The sequence below is a fragment of the Puccinia triticina genome, chromosome 12A, assembly GCF_026914185.1.
Source record: "Puccinia triticina chromosome 12A, complete sequence".
Classification (NCBI taxonomy): domain Eukaryota; kingdom Fungi; phylum Basidiomycota; class Pucciniomycetes; order Pucciniales; family Pucciniaceae; genus Puccinia; species Puccinia triticina.
Window position 1 is genome coordinate 2,060,863 of NC_070569.1, and position 12,793 is coordinate 2,073,655.

The following is a 12,793-nucleotide window of genomic DNA, read 5'->3' on the forward strand; positions in this document are numbered from 1 at the left end:
GGGCTGTAAGGTGGTACCGGTGCTAGAGAAATTCCAAGCGGTTGTATTAGCTTCTTCAGGGATGCTGTATACTCGGGTGCATTGTCACAACACAGGTTTTTTGGGTATCTGCCAAAAGTGTTCTTCAAATGGTTCATCCACACCATTATCTTGCTCAGTACTTCACTTTGTTCCGTCATTGCATCACACCATATGTAAGTCAAGGTGTGGTCTCTCATGGTGAGAATTTACCGCTTTCCTGACAATGGTGAGAATGTACCGCTTTCCTGACATGTCGTACAAGAATGGTCTGGCTATGTCCGACACTAGAAGGTCCATCGGGTTGCTTGTGGGATTAGTGAATTACCGCCTGGCAATTTCTTGTCTATGCTCTTTGAGGTTGTGCATTGTTGACAAAAGAAAGAAGCCGATGTCTTCCCTTCAATCTCTTCCGGGTAGTGTTGTTGAAGGTACTTCTTCACCACTTCTTCTGATACATGTCCTAGTTGCCGGTGCCAGAGGAACGGATCAAATGACAGTTGTTGTGTGATTTTGTTCAGGCTCAGAGATTGTTTTAAATTGCTTAAGAACCAGCAATAATTTTTGTACAATGTTTTAAATACTACATTATTTGGGCTTGTTAATGTAGCATCTGAACCTTGAAAAAATGACCGCCATCCTACACTTGTCTATTGTCCAACCGACAGGATGATACCATCTACGCCCGGAAAATAGTATACGTTATTAACCATGACTGTCCCCTGCTTCGGATTGTCCTCTTGAAGCTAACATCAACCAAGCAATCAGCCACTGCCAGGAGTATTTTTCTTGGTTGGGCCAGTCGTTCTCTTGATGTGTACAGATTGAGTGAACCACTCACGTGAGTTGAGGCTCCTGAGTCTAGGAGGATCTTCCCATCATCGATCTCCGGTACCTCTAGTTGTTGTAAGCGGTTGTGTCTGCCAAAATGACGATCTGGAGGTAGGTAGTTGGAACCGGGGGTGTCGTGTCCTTCTGGTGGTGGTCCTATCACACCCAAGGCGTCGTCTTCCCAGAAAGCTTTGCAGTTGTTGTACCAGTGTCCGTTTTGTTTGCAATAGTGACAGTTTACGCCCCTTTTGTGCTTCAGGTGTTTGGGAATCGGGTGACTGCAAAATATAGTTGCTTTCTCGATTGATAGTTGAGGCTTTGGCTGCAGGAGGTGATTGTATTGCTGGGGGCTCGGGATTTTGCTGGCCTGTGGTAACTGTTGCGGATTACAATGGTGTGGAGGCGCATAGCGACCGGGGTCGTGCGCATAGCATTGATTGCATCTAAGTCCATCAGGGTGTAGTGGTCTTAGACGGTGGAACTAGACTTATGTTGTGATTTTCCGGTTGCGCCTTGGATTACTGTCATCACATCATTCAGGGTGACGGCAGTTGCTTTCTCAAGCTTTTGGCTGACCACAAATTCAAATGTTTTTGTGTCAATCCCCGCAGGCGCCAAGAAGCTGCTTTGTAAGCATAAACCACCCATTTCCTCAAAAGTAATTTTCAATTGAGTCATTTCAGCCCATAATTTACTCCACTTTGCCAGGTCGACATTGGTTCTCGGAATCAATCTGTTTGCCATCAGATCTGTAAGCTGGCCAATGAGATCTAATTTGTGTTGACGGTTGGACCGATTGCACTGGCTTTTGAGGTTCGTGAAGATGGTCCACGGGTCGTTCGAATTGGTCCCATCAACAATGTCCAGTAGGGACGTTTCAATTGTGGATCGTAGGAGACAGGCAATGGCCGCTTGATTCTTGGCAGTTCTTGACTTGAAGTTCGACTCCAGAGCAGTAAACACATTGATTGGTGTTCTCAAAGACATACTTGAGGGTCCTGTTGATCTCGCAATCCCAGACTTTGAAGTTTGCCTTCCCTTTTGCGAGCCGGGCCTTTTTTGGGTTGTGCATGTAGTGGAGCTCAAGGGGTTTCTTGTGGAAGCTGTTGAGGACACTGCTTCCTTCAGGTTGCTGGACAGGAGCAGGGATCATTGACAATAGCCAATTGATTTCGGCTTTCAAGCAAAAATAGTCTTCTGCAGTTGGTTGTAGCGCCATGTTGACGTCTACCAAGGAGGAGTATTGGATGGGTTGATTGAATCGTTTGTATGATTTCTTTTGATTTTCTTTGAATTCTTGGATTGTTTGCAATCTTTCTTCTTCTTCTTTTTCTCTTTCAATTCATTGTTTCTCTTTGGTCTCTTGGATTGCCTTTTCTTGAATTACTTTTAGCTTTCCTCCTCTTCCGACCATTCAGTTCTGGTCTCCTGCAAAGTGGACTTGGTTCCCGTTGCGCGGCATCAAGAGCTCAGCTTTTAACCTATAAGACACTCAGGGGAGTGAATGCAAATCTGACAAAAAGAAATGCTTTGCAGGTAAGCTTGGGCTGGCACGGTATTGGTTCCAATCTCGGTATTGATTACACTCACCTGACAAAAAGAAATGCTTCGCAGGTAAGCTTGGGCCGGCACGGTATTGGGTCCAATCTTGGTGAGGAAAGAGAGGAACCAATACCGGCGGGTCGAGTTAGACTAAGTACAAGTTTGCGCAGCCGCAGTAATGCATAAATGTACATGATTTGTTTATGCATAACTGTGTGTTGGAACTCTAATGATCTAAGTTTACCACCTTGGCCCGCTTACTCTCTAACACTGAGCTCATGTCATGGGCTGCAGTCACAAATTCTGGATGGGAAAATGGTGATGCTTTTGCCGGATTCCATGGGAAGACCCCAAATTCTTGCCGCATAAGTGCAGCAGTAGACAAAATCATAAAACTAATTTTTGCCAGCATATATAGATTTGAATCTCCTTAAAATTTCAATTTTCAACCACAAAACCAATCTTAACACAGCTCACACAAATCTTGGCCATCATAGCATGGAAATAAAAATCATGGCAACCACACCTCTAGGTTTTCTATTTTCAACTTGCTCAACTCTTTGCCAAGGAATATGCAGAATCCATTTCCATGTTATGAAAATTCTGCAAATCTGCATTGGAGATACCTGCAAGCTGCAATGAACCATCTGAAATTGATTTGGGCCTCATTCAAGAAAAAATAGATGAAAGGTTACCTCAAGCATATGAATATGCCATATGGCAGGACTGCCCATCTAACTTTTGGAATTCCTCCAAAGCTTCTGAAAACTTTGTGTCTTTTCCAAAAAATACTTGAACTTATTCCACCCAGTCTTAATCCACTTGAAATGATGTTTTCTCACCCATTTTTCAGATAAAAGTTGGTTTTTCCGCATCATCAAAGGTTAAAAAATTTATATCATTTCCTTTGAGCTGTCCCATTCCCCCTTGGGGCCATTCACATCTCCTGAAACACCAAATTTGGGGACTATGCCCTTGTGTGAATATACATGGTTGAAACTTGAATATTGATGCAATCATAACACTAGGTGCACAATTGGCTGAATATCAAGGTGTGTTTGTGGAATGCAGCAAGAATATCAAGGTGTGTTTGATTTCAATCTTCTGCTGCAGAGAAGACTCAATCAACTTATCATGAATACCCCTGTGCTGAAAAGTGTAATTATAATAATCTCAAGAAATTTTTCAACCACTAATCAGGTATTTGTATCAGAAAGTGGCCACCCACAAGAAGCAGGTGTTATACAATCTTGAGAACTACTATCTCAGACCCTCTGGAGGGGATTTCCAGAAGTAAAGCCACAAATTGAATGGTGTAGACCTTCTTACCAACTCTGAAGTACAAACTCAGGGTTGTAGAAATCTTTATGGATCTGTTGGACACAAAAGGTGCATGGCAGGAGATTGATTTATTGGTCATCTGGATTTGGAGGATGTGGAAACCAAATGAAGAAGAAAGACCAAACCCTTGCCAGCTGTCTTGTGTAATAAGTAGTCTATGCAATTACTATTGATTCAGTCCCATTATTTAGACCACTATTAGTTCACTGGTTTTCCTATCACACATTTACTTTCAGTTTTAATTTTAATCCAACATTTTTTGCCCAGTTAGAGTGTTCAGACTCACCTGTCAAGCCCAATTGTTTCAGTTAAGGTTGGGTCAGCCTGCTCAACATGTCCTTGAGCATGTGGGTCCAACTGCATGTCGGACTGTGCTGACAGAGCTGACCTCGAACAAGCAATGCCCTCCAGCTGGTCCTTGGACCAGTTAGTCAAACCCAGGGGCCCAACCAGATTTTTCACAGGTCCGTACAACAAGTTCCCTCTTGTCAAACATGCCGTGGAGCTCCAACTGGTGCTGGGCCGTAATTGGCAGTTACTGGCAATGCTGAAACAAATGCAATACAAGGAATGCATATGGTAAACACTTCACATTGAAGATACATACCTGCATGTCTAATTTTTTTTAGCCATTATACACAGGATAACAGCTAAAAACAAAAAAGGAGACATGTAGGTCTGCATCTTCAATCTTGTCATTTGTTTCCGCCTTGTTACAGGAAGGGATGAGTGCTTTGTGCGCTGCCTTTGCGGTAGTCCAGAAAAGTGATGAGGAGTTGAGTGATAGCAGAAGTTGTTGGATTTGTTGAGAGACAACGGGGGTTTGATTCCCGTTGGGGGTAGGTTGTTGTTGAGGAACTGGAAAAGAAAGGAGTCCGGCAAGAAAGGGCTAGAAGATGTGATCTTAAAGGGATTCAGGAATGACTCAAGGCAGCTGAGAGACGTAGAAAACTCAGAAGCTACGGGGAAGGATCAATAATGTTGGAATCTGGAATCTTGATGAGTGATCTGAGATGGTTCAGATAAAGTCCCATGCCGTCCCATCATCTGAGTTTGAGCTGAAATCAGACTCTGGGAAATGTGCAACATGTATGGAAAGGTCATCATACACCTGCACACCCCTGCGTTAAGACAACCAAAAGACAGGGGAAAGGAGTTCTGGGCTAATTGATCTTGAGGGTTCTTGAGGGAGTCTTAATCCTGGATCCGCCATGACTGAAAAAGACTGATACCATGGCCACCACATCACTTGTTTGACCAGTTAGCTTGTCAGGCAAAATGCCCAACAAGTGATCTGGTTGTTCAAGCTTGTTTGGCCAGTCCTGCAACAAATCCTACTCCTTGGACATGAAGGCTTGACAAGTCCAAATTGTTGGAAATCTGAGTTCAACAAGTCCAGTTCAAGGGTGTGCAACCTGTGAAATATAAATTGCTTTGGGCTCCCTTCAACTGACAAGCCAACAACAGAAACCAACTTGTTGGGCTAGTTGGGGTCTTGCAAGGCAGGATGGTTGGCTTTGTTAGTGGAAGCAGGACAATCACTGCTTCCAACCTATGCCAACTGTCTCATGTACATAAAGGAGCAATCTGAAAGATGTACATAATGTTTGATTTTAGGTTATTAATCCTATGTAATCAACTTGTTTTCAAATGTCAACAGTGATTTTTTAGCAGAGAAAATTCATCATAAGAGCAGGGTTACAGACATATATTGAACCTGCTGGAGTGCTAACCCTGAGTACTCCCTCCCCCTTGCAACATATCCTTCAACATGTCCATCTTCATCCATCCCTTAAGTCTCATACCCTACTCCACATCCCCCCGTCTACCAACACCTGACAAATCAATTGGCCTCACTGCGGATTTCCTCTCCAGCTGGTACCTTTTTTTCCTTGGTTGTCACAAAAAAGCCCTCACCATGCAAGTCATCAAAATTCTCCGCAAAGCATTCGAGTTGCTTCCCTTCAGTCTTTGGTGTCAGCTCATCAGGAGCAACCTCCTGCCCCATTGCATCCACTCACCTGACTCATTCCAAATCAATGACCCATTCATGGGCTCCCTTTGTTGTCTCACTGCTGTCCAAAAGGCTCATTGGATCTACAAGCATCCAACTGGGAATTCAGCCAAGAGCTATGCAGGTGAGAACCAGCTCTGGGTACCAGAAGCTGATATCAATTGGCTCTGGATGCAGAATAGGATGCCACAAACAGCCAAATATTGACTACCCGTTTGCAATGGGATTCATGCTTTGCCATCCTCAAGAACAAACAGCTGAGCAACCAACCACAATGTGCCAGATGAGTTTGATGACCCTGGACAACCGGGTCAATTCTGAGCCTCACCCAAGACATCTGATGACAACTATCACCCAAACAATCCTAAGTTTGATGGCTATTGGCCAGTCGTATTTCACTCACAATCTGAAAAACCAGATTTGCAGGCAAGCAACAACATCAGGTTTACTTGTAATGGACTTGGCTTAAATCTACCTGATTCACTGGAGAGAATTGGCCGCGCATGGATCAAAAATGCATCATGGGGCCCAAATAATTGGGTCTTCTTCCAGAAAGAAGACACGTGAAATTCTGCTCTGGCCATTGTTTCCTGATCAGCATCAACATCCCACACCAAGAGTGCCAGTCTACTTGGGCAATATTGTAGAGGTTTTTGGATTTTCATTCTCATTTTGTGACTCACCATTCTGAACCTAAATCATTGCATGTTCTCTTTCTAGTTGGTCAAAGGTGCCCGGTTGCTGATTTTTGTTGGCCCCAAGAGGGGACTCAAAGACGCTGTTGTACAAATCAAAATTGAATGTATGTGGGCTAGCAGCAGGGATGTACCTGGGATATATGCAGACAAAAAATACATGATTTCCAATCCATGCAAACGCTAAGTGGCTCCCTTATCCTGAAAGCACATGATACTAACCTTTGACCACCCTTTTGACTTATCTTAATTGTATAGATACCCCCATTGCGTCCAGTGGCCAATATACAGTCCAGCCAATGGAATTGACCCCCTTCCTCTTGAGCCATTCAGGAGGCCAAGATCTGAGTACTCACACACTCAACTTGCTGAGGAGAACCTGAGGCGGTTGTGCAAGTGCCGGAAGAGCTCTAGGAAGCAGACACAGGTCCAGTCTTCAGGGAACCCAGCAGACCTTCAGGCAACATCTGGCTCTGTGCCACACACCAAGGAACCTCAGTTGCCAACTCCACCTCCCCCATTGCAGCAATCCAAGTGGAAATTGGAAGTGTAGAAAGTTGCCACCACATCCTCAACAAAGCGTCAACGGACTGAGACCAGCAAAATCTCTCCACCTCCCCCATGTTGGCAATCCAAGCAGACACAATTGGAGGTGGACGGGCTCACTCAGGACCTCTCCCGGTCATTACAGGTCAGCTGTAGTTTGCATCATTATACTTCTCTATCAGGTTCAAGTTATAAAAAGTTAAAATCTTGAGCTGTACGGTGTTGTGTTGAGAAGAAAAGCCCAATTCTTGTGAAGTCAGGTGTTGCAGCGCTCTACTAAGCCTTAACCTTGTTAAATATATCAATGAAAACCAACATAAGTTTTTTGAAACTCTTACTTTTCCCCTCAGGTTTCTGGAGAAACCAGCTTCACATTGTGAAACAATTTTTTTTTCAGATGCCCTCTGGTGGAATGTATCCCAATGACTCCATCAGCGCTTTCAGTCTTGGGCATACCAAACATTGGAACTTATTCCATTCAATGATCTCACAATCAATTTCTTTTTCTCAGATGGATGTGGTACGTCTTTAGTAAGTACTATGTAAACTCAATAAATTTTTTTTCTACAATCTGGAAACTTTTGGCTGATTCTTGTTTTGAGAAATATATTGTGGCCAGGAAAATATGGAAATTGGTACGTAGAACCAACTCTCATTTTTCCTGGTCTTGAAACTTGGAGAGGCTCTGAAATATTCAACAAGGATTGTTTTGGTTGAGATCATCACTTCAACCACTACCAGATATCCTGAGTGGGATATCCAGTAAGAAATCCAGGATACCCTGTAGCCCAAAGCACACTCTGTTAAAGGAGTGTGCCAAAGCACACTCTGACAAAGGAGTGTGCCAAAGCACACTCCGTTAAAGGAGTGTGCCAAAGCACACTCCGTTAAAGGAGTGTGCCAAAGCACACTCCGTTAAAGGAGTGTGCCAAAGCACACTCCGTTAAAGGAGTGTGCCAAAGCACACTCCGTTAAAGGAGTGTGCCAAAGCACACTCCGTTAAAGGAGTGTGCCAAAGCACACTCCGTTAAAGGAGTGTGCCAAAGCACACTCCGTTAAAGGGGTGTGCCAAAGCACACTCCGTTAAAGGAGTGTGCCTAAGCACACTCTGTCATAGGAGTGTGCCAAAGCACACTCTGTCATAGGAGTGTGCCAAAGCACACTCTGTCATAGGAGTGTGTCAAATCAGGATATCTGGTAGTGGTTGAAGTGTTGATTGGAGTAGGGCCTACTGTTTGGTGCGACACAATCTGGAGGTTCTGATGATGTGAGTGGGGTACCCCAGTTGGCATATTAACTTTAGTAGGTTAAGGTTTAAGATTAAGGAGCAAAGCAACACCCGGTCACCTTTGGAAACAAGGGAAAAATTGGAAAGGGCTTTTCTGATCAACAGGGAAGTACAAGCTCAAGAAATACCAGTGAGTGCTGTTGAAACTTGGGCCCCTCTCACCTGAAATTTGCGCAGTGCGCACCTGAAGACATGATAATAATCACCTGTTGTTGCATTCTCTCTCTCCTCTCACCTACGTTGGATCTTGGATGGGTCAAACTCTTTTTACAAATATAACATCACAAAAGGCTGCTGATTCCCCCAGTTTTTTTCATCTTTTTTGACCTCCCCCCCTCCCCAAAAATCTTCTTTGTCCCCCAAGGATCAGCAGGAAACACCCGGTCCCCCTCCTGCCATGTGTGATGCCTAGCCAGTTGGACCTGCCAACCCTTTCTGCATATTGATCTTGTTGCTGGCTTTCTTGGGTCGTCATGCTTGTAGTCTTCCAAGGACTTCAAAAACATTGCTGAAAGTTTGTGATTGTTTCTTTTTTGTATCCCTCTTTTTCTTTGCCGCTCTCATTCATACTGCTGAAATTATGACTTGTTTTGTTGCTAGACTACTTCAACCAGCAGGGTTCAAGTGGGCAAGGCTTGGTTGGCTGATTAAGGCAGCTCAGCTGGTCCTCCAAACGCAATCTCCAGCCTGCACTCTGGCAGGCCAGCCAACCCTTCACCCGCTCTCCCCCTTTGTCACCATGGATCACAACACTAGTCTCAACAACTATCTTTGCTTTGTACGTTGTGGAACTTCTGCGCAATGCGTGATCTGAGCTTGGAAGGGAAATAGCAAAAACTAGGTAAGTTTAGGCTACAGGTGCTTGAAGGGCTGCCTTCCTAAATAAACTCTGGAAGATTGTACACTAAAATTTATAGTGTGGCTAAATCAGATGAATTATTCTTAATTTAGACTGCTTCAGAACCTAAGAACCAGGAATCTTGTGCTTGGGATGAGAGGTGTTATAAATTTGATGTGATCAAGTTTGTTATCAAAAGTGAATTATGTTTATAATTATCAAGTTCTAAATTTAAGATCTAATATTATAATACTATAATAATGTAATGGATGCAGAAGTAATTTCTTAATATTACTATTTATGCAGGCGTTACTATACTACAGTGGTGTGATGAATGCAGAAGTAATCTCTTAATATTACTATTTAGTGCAAGCATGGGGAAAAAGGAAACAGGAAGGGGCAAGGAAGGCCTCCTTTTATGGATGAAAACTTGTCTGAGAGTGGTTTTGGTGATGTACAATAATGTATGTAGTGTGAAATAAGAAATCAGTGTGTGAAAAAGAAATTAATATAGTGTGAAAAGAAATCAATGTAGTGTGAAAAGAAATTAATATACTGTGAAATAAAATGGCTACTTTGGGAAAGATGATCACCTGTAAGATGAGATTTACCAACATGTGAATGCAAATCTTTGAGGGGAGATATATGTGAAAACAAAACAGCCTGAAGTGGCTGTGCGCCTAGCATGAGCATGAATCTACGTGTGAAAATAATGATTAACTGTGCTATTTTGTCGCGTGATTGATTCCTGCTGAGGGGACTATCACAGGTTTTCTGGGTGATAAAAAAGATGTGAAATCTGAGTAAAAAGATTTAATGTAAAGAGTTTGTACTATAGTTATTTAATATGTAATTTATAATGTACTTTATTATATAAAACTGTTCTATTTTGACGCTGTTGAGGGTTGATTGATCTCACCACAACGTGTGGATCTGGACTGTCCGAATCCAGGAGAATCTGCATCTCCTTGGGGTCAATCACTACAGTAAGTTGTACCTCATCAAGGTCAAGGAGCTTCAAGAAGCGGGTCTCAAGTTTGCAAATGCCCAAGTACTCATTTCTAAGCTCAAGAAGTACAAACACCACTTGAAGAAACAACATGGTTGTTCTGAGTGATCATAAAGCTCTTCTTGCTTATTGTGTTTCTTATCAATCTCACCTCTATTAGTGTGGCTGGTTTCTCTTATCTCTCTATGTATTAGTGTGGCTGGTTTCTATTAAATTTGACCTCTACCCCATGTATTTGATAACTTGCGCCATATTCTTCAATCCAATCACGGCCTAAACTGTGATGTATGCACACATGAGATCACCTCCAAAGTGAATGATGCCTGCAAGCTTAAAGAACTTGGATGCCAAGCTTAAATTAGAACTTAGTGATATTGCCTCCAAAGAAAATAAAGCTGAGCTGAAAGAACCCTGATGCCAAGCTTAAAGATATTGAAGAATTATATTTGTGTTGATACCAACTCAACCAAAGAAAATAGCATATAACACCAATAAGATCGATAAGATATGAAACTGATCATGGGGGTGATCCAAGAGCCAAATTCTGACCACCTGCATCCCTGTTACACAGCCACTGTTGTCCAAGTTTGACCTGCTTGGATACCCCCGCTCTCCAGCTGCCCAATGGAATCAAGGCTTCACCCACTTCCTGGGACCTGAGTTGTGTTGGCTTGTCAACATCCATCCCTTTGTCCCGCACCACCTCCACCGCTTCACCGGACCAGCATCACCTTTACTCACAGTTTTTCCCTGGGTGCCCCACACGTACTGCAAAGGGCTAGCAAACTTGCTCCGCTGGATCCAACCATAATCTTGTCCAAATCTAGAGTAAGTCTCCACATTTCCACATTGATTTGTAAACCCTTCAAAGAGTGATCCCAATCTACTCAAGAACTAGGTTGGGACACTCTTTGAAGGATACCTTCTTCATGCTAGCTGAGTTGTTCCCTGCTGATGTGTTGATTCATTTCTCCATATGTCCTGCTTGCCATTTTTTGCCTACATACTCAATTGTTCAGCTGGATACATACTTGATCACACGTTTGGATTGTGATTACTTGCCTAGATACTTGGCCTCCCAGCCCTTGATATCCTCATCTTATTTGCTCTGTCGCACCTTCAGATTATGTCTAATACAACACCCAATTACATCTTGCATGGAGTCAAGCCACTACTTGCTGGTGTGAGTCAACCAGCCGGCGAAAAATGTAGTAAAAAGCGCAGACTAGAACCCAAACACAATCACAACCCATATTATTCAGTTTCCCTCCCTGATCTTATCAGAATGACTGCAACTGAACTTTGTAAAGTTGCACAAGAGAATTCAAAGTGTGCCTTGTCAACAGCTGATGCAAAATTTTTCTTGAGTTTTATTAGGAACAAGAGAGAGCCATGCTCATCAAAGCCATTGAATGGCAGGTTTCCCCCTCCATACTCTACGTGTTATTTGGAGGTTACCGGTGTAGGACTCCAAAGAGATGGATGAGTGGTAATTGAAGTTCTTTTGAGGGGGAGATAAGTTGTGAATAAATTGAAAGCCTATTACAATTTACGGGTGGTTTGAAAGACCTGCCCCTCTGATGGTACTATGCAAATAACCTAGAGTCTTGTAATCAATATTTGAATGGTGTGGCTGATTCCAAAGATAACTCTTACTTTTGTATAGTAATCTCTATCTGACCTAGATCACTTGCATCAATAGTTGTGGTGAATCTTTTGTAACTTGGTTTAACGTGGTGTGCACGGTAAAGTTTGATATATGTTGTAAAATTTATGATGTTAAATTGCTGACACTATGTTGTTATAAGAATCCGCTACAAAGTAAATATATATATATATATATGGGTTGGATGTTGGATGTTGGCTGGCTGGTTGGTTGTTGGTTCTACTACTGTTTTTAACACACACTAAGGTTCTCTACACTACTCCACTACTAATAACCACAATAAACAGACCTCCCTAGGCTGCTACAAACTAAAACTAACCACAGTGACCAAACCTCTATAGGCTGAGCCTAACTAAGCTAAACTTGTGACCAAACCTCTGTAGGCTGATGGGGAAAAAGGAAAACTATAGTGGGGAGAGGCCCTCCTTTTATGTTGGAGGATGAGCGATTTCTGCTACAGGAAGCTCCTTGTGAGGGATTTCTGCTGCAGGGGTTCTCACCTACACAGCCAAAAATACAAACAACACAGCTTTGCTGTGCTAGATACACTTTAAATACACAGCAAAACATCTATGACATACAAAATAACAAACAAATACACAGCCTTCAGCAGTAGATTCCTGTGAAGGCTGGACTAGATAAACCCTATCTCCACCTCCAAACAACACTGCCTCCCAATAGATACCTTCTAACTCCACCTCCAAACAACACAGCCTCCTGATAGAATCTTCCCTGAACAAACAAATACAAAGACTCCAGCCAAGGATGCTGTTCAGCCTGTGTTAGATACCTTCTAACTCCACCTCACAAACAACACAGCCTCCTGATAGATGGTTCCATGACCAAACACCTGCCTAGAATGCAAGTACCCTTGCCTGTCCAGAATTATGGGGGCCTGGGGCTCTCCTCCTCTTCCTCCTGTTCCTTCCTCCCTTCCTTCTTCCTTGCGCTCCTTCCTTCCGTTCCTGGTTGACACTATTCCTCACAACAGTTCCTTCCTTGGTT

At 43.0% G+C, this 12,793-nt stretch overlaps 1 protein-coding gene across 1 annotated transcript in view; it reads left to right on the forward strand.

Moving 5' to 3' along the window:
- Positions 1 to 11,256, forward strand: part of PtA15_12A187 (uncharacterized protein) — a gene marked incomplete at both ends in the record, with an annotated part of 105,200 nt that extends 93,944 nt beyond the window's left edge. The window contains one exon of the mRNA XM_053161771.1: positions 11,246 to 11,256. Within this exon, the coding sequence (XP_053025756.1) occupies positions 11,246 to 11,256 (11 nt within the window). The remainder of the gene's footprint in view (positions 1 to 11,245) is intronic.
- Between the last annotated feature and the right edge of the window lie 1,537 nt (positions 11,257 to 12,793).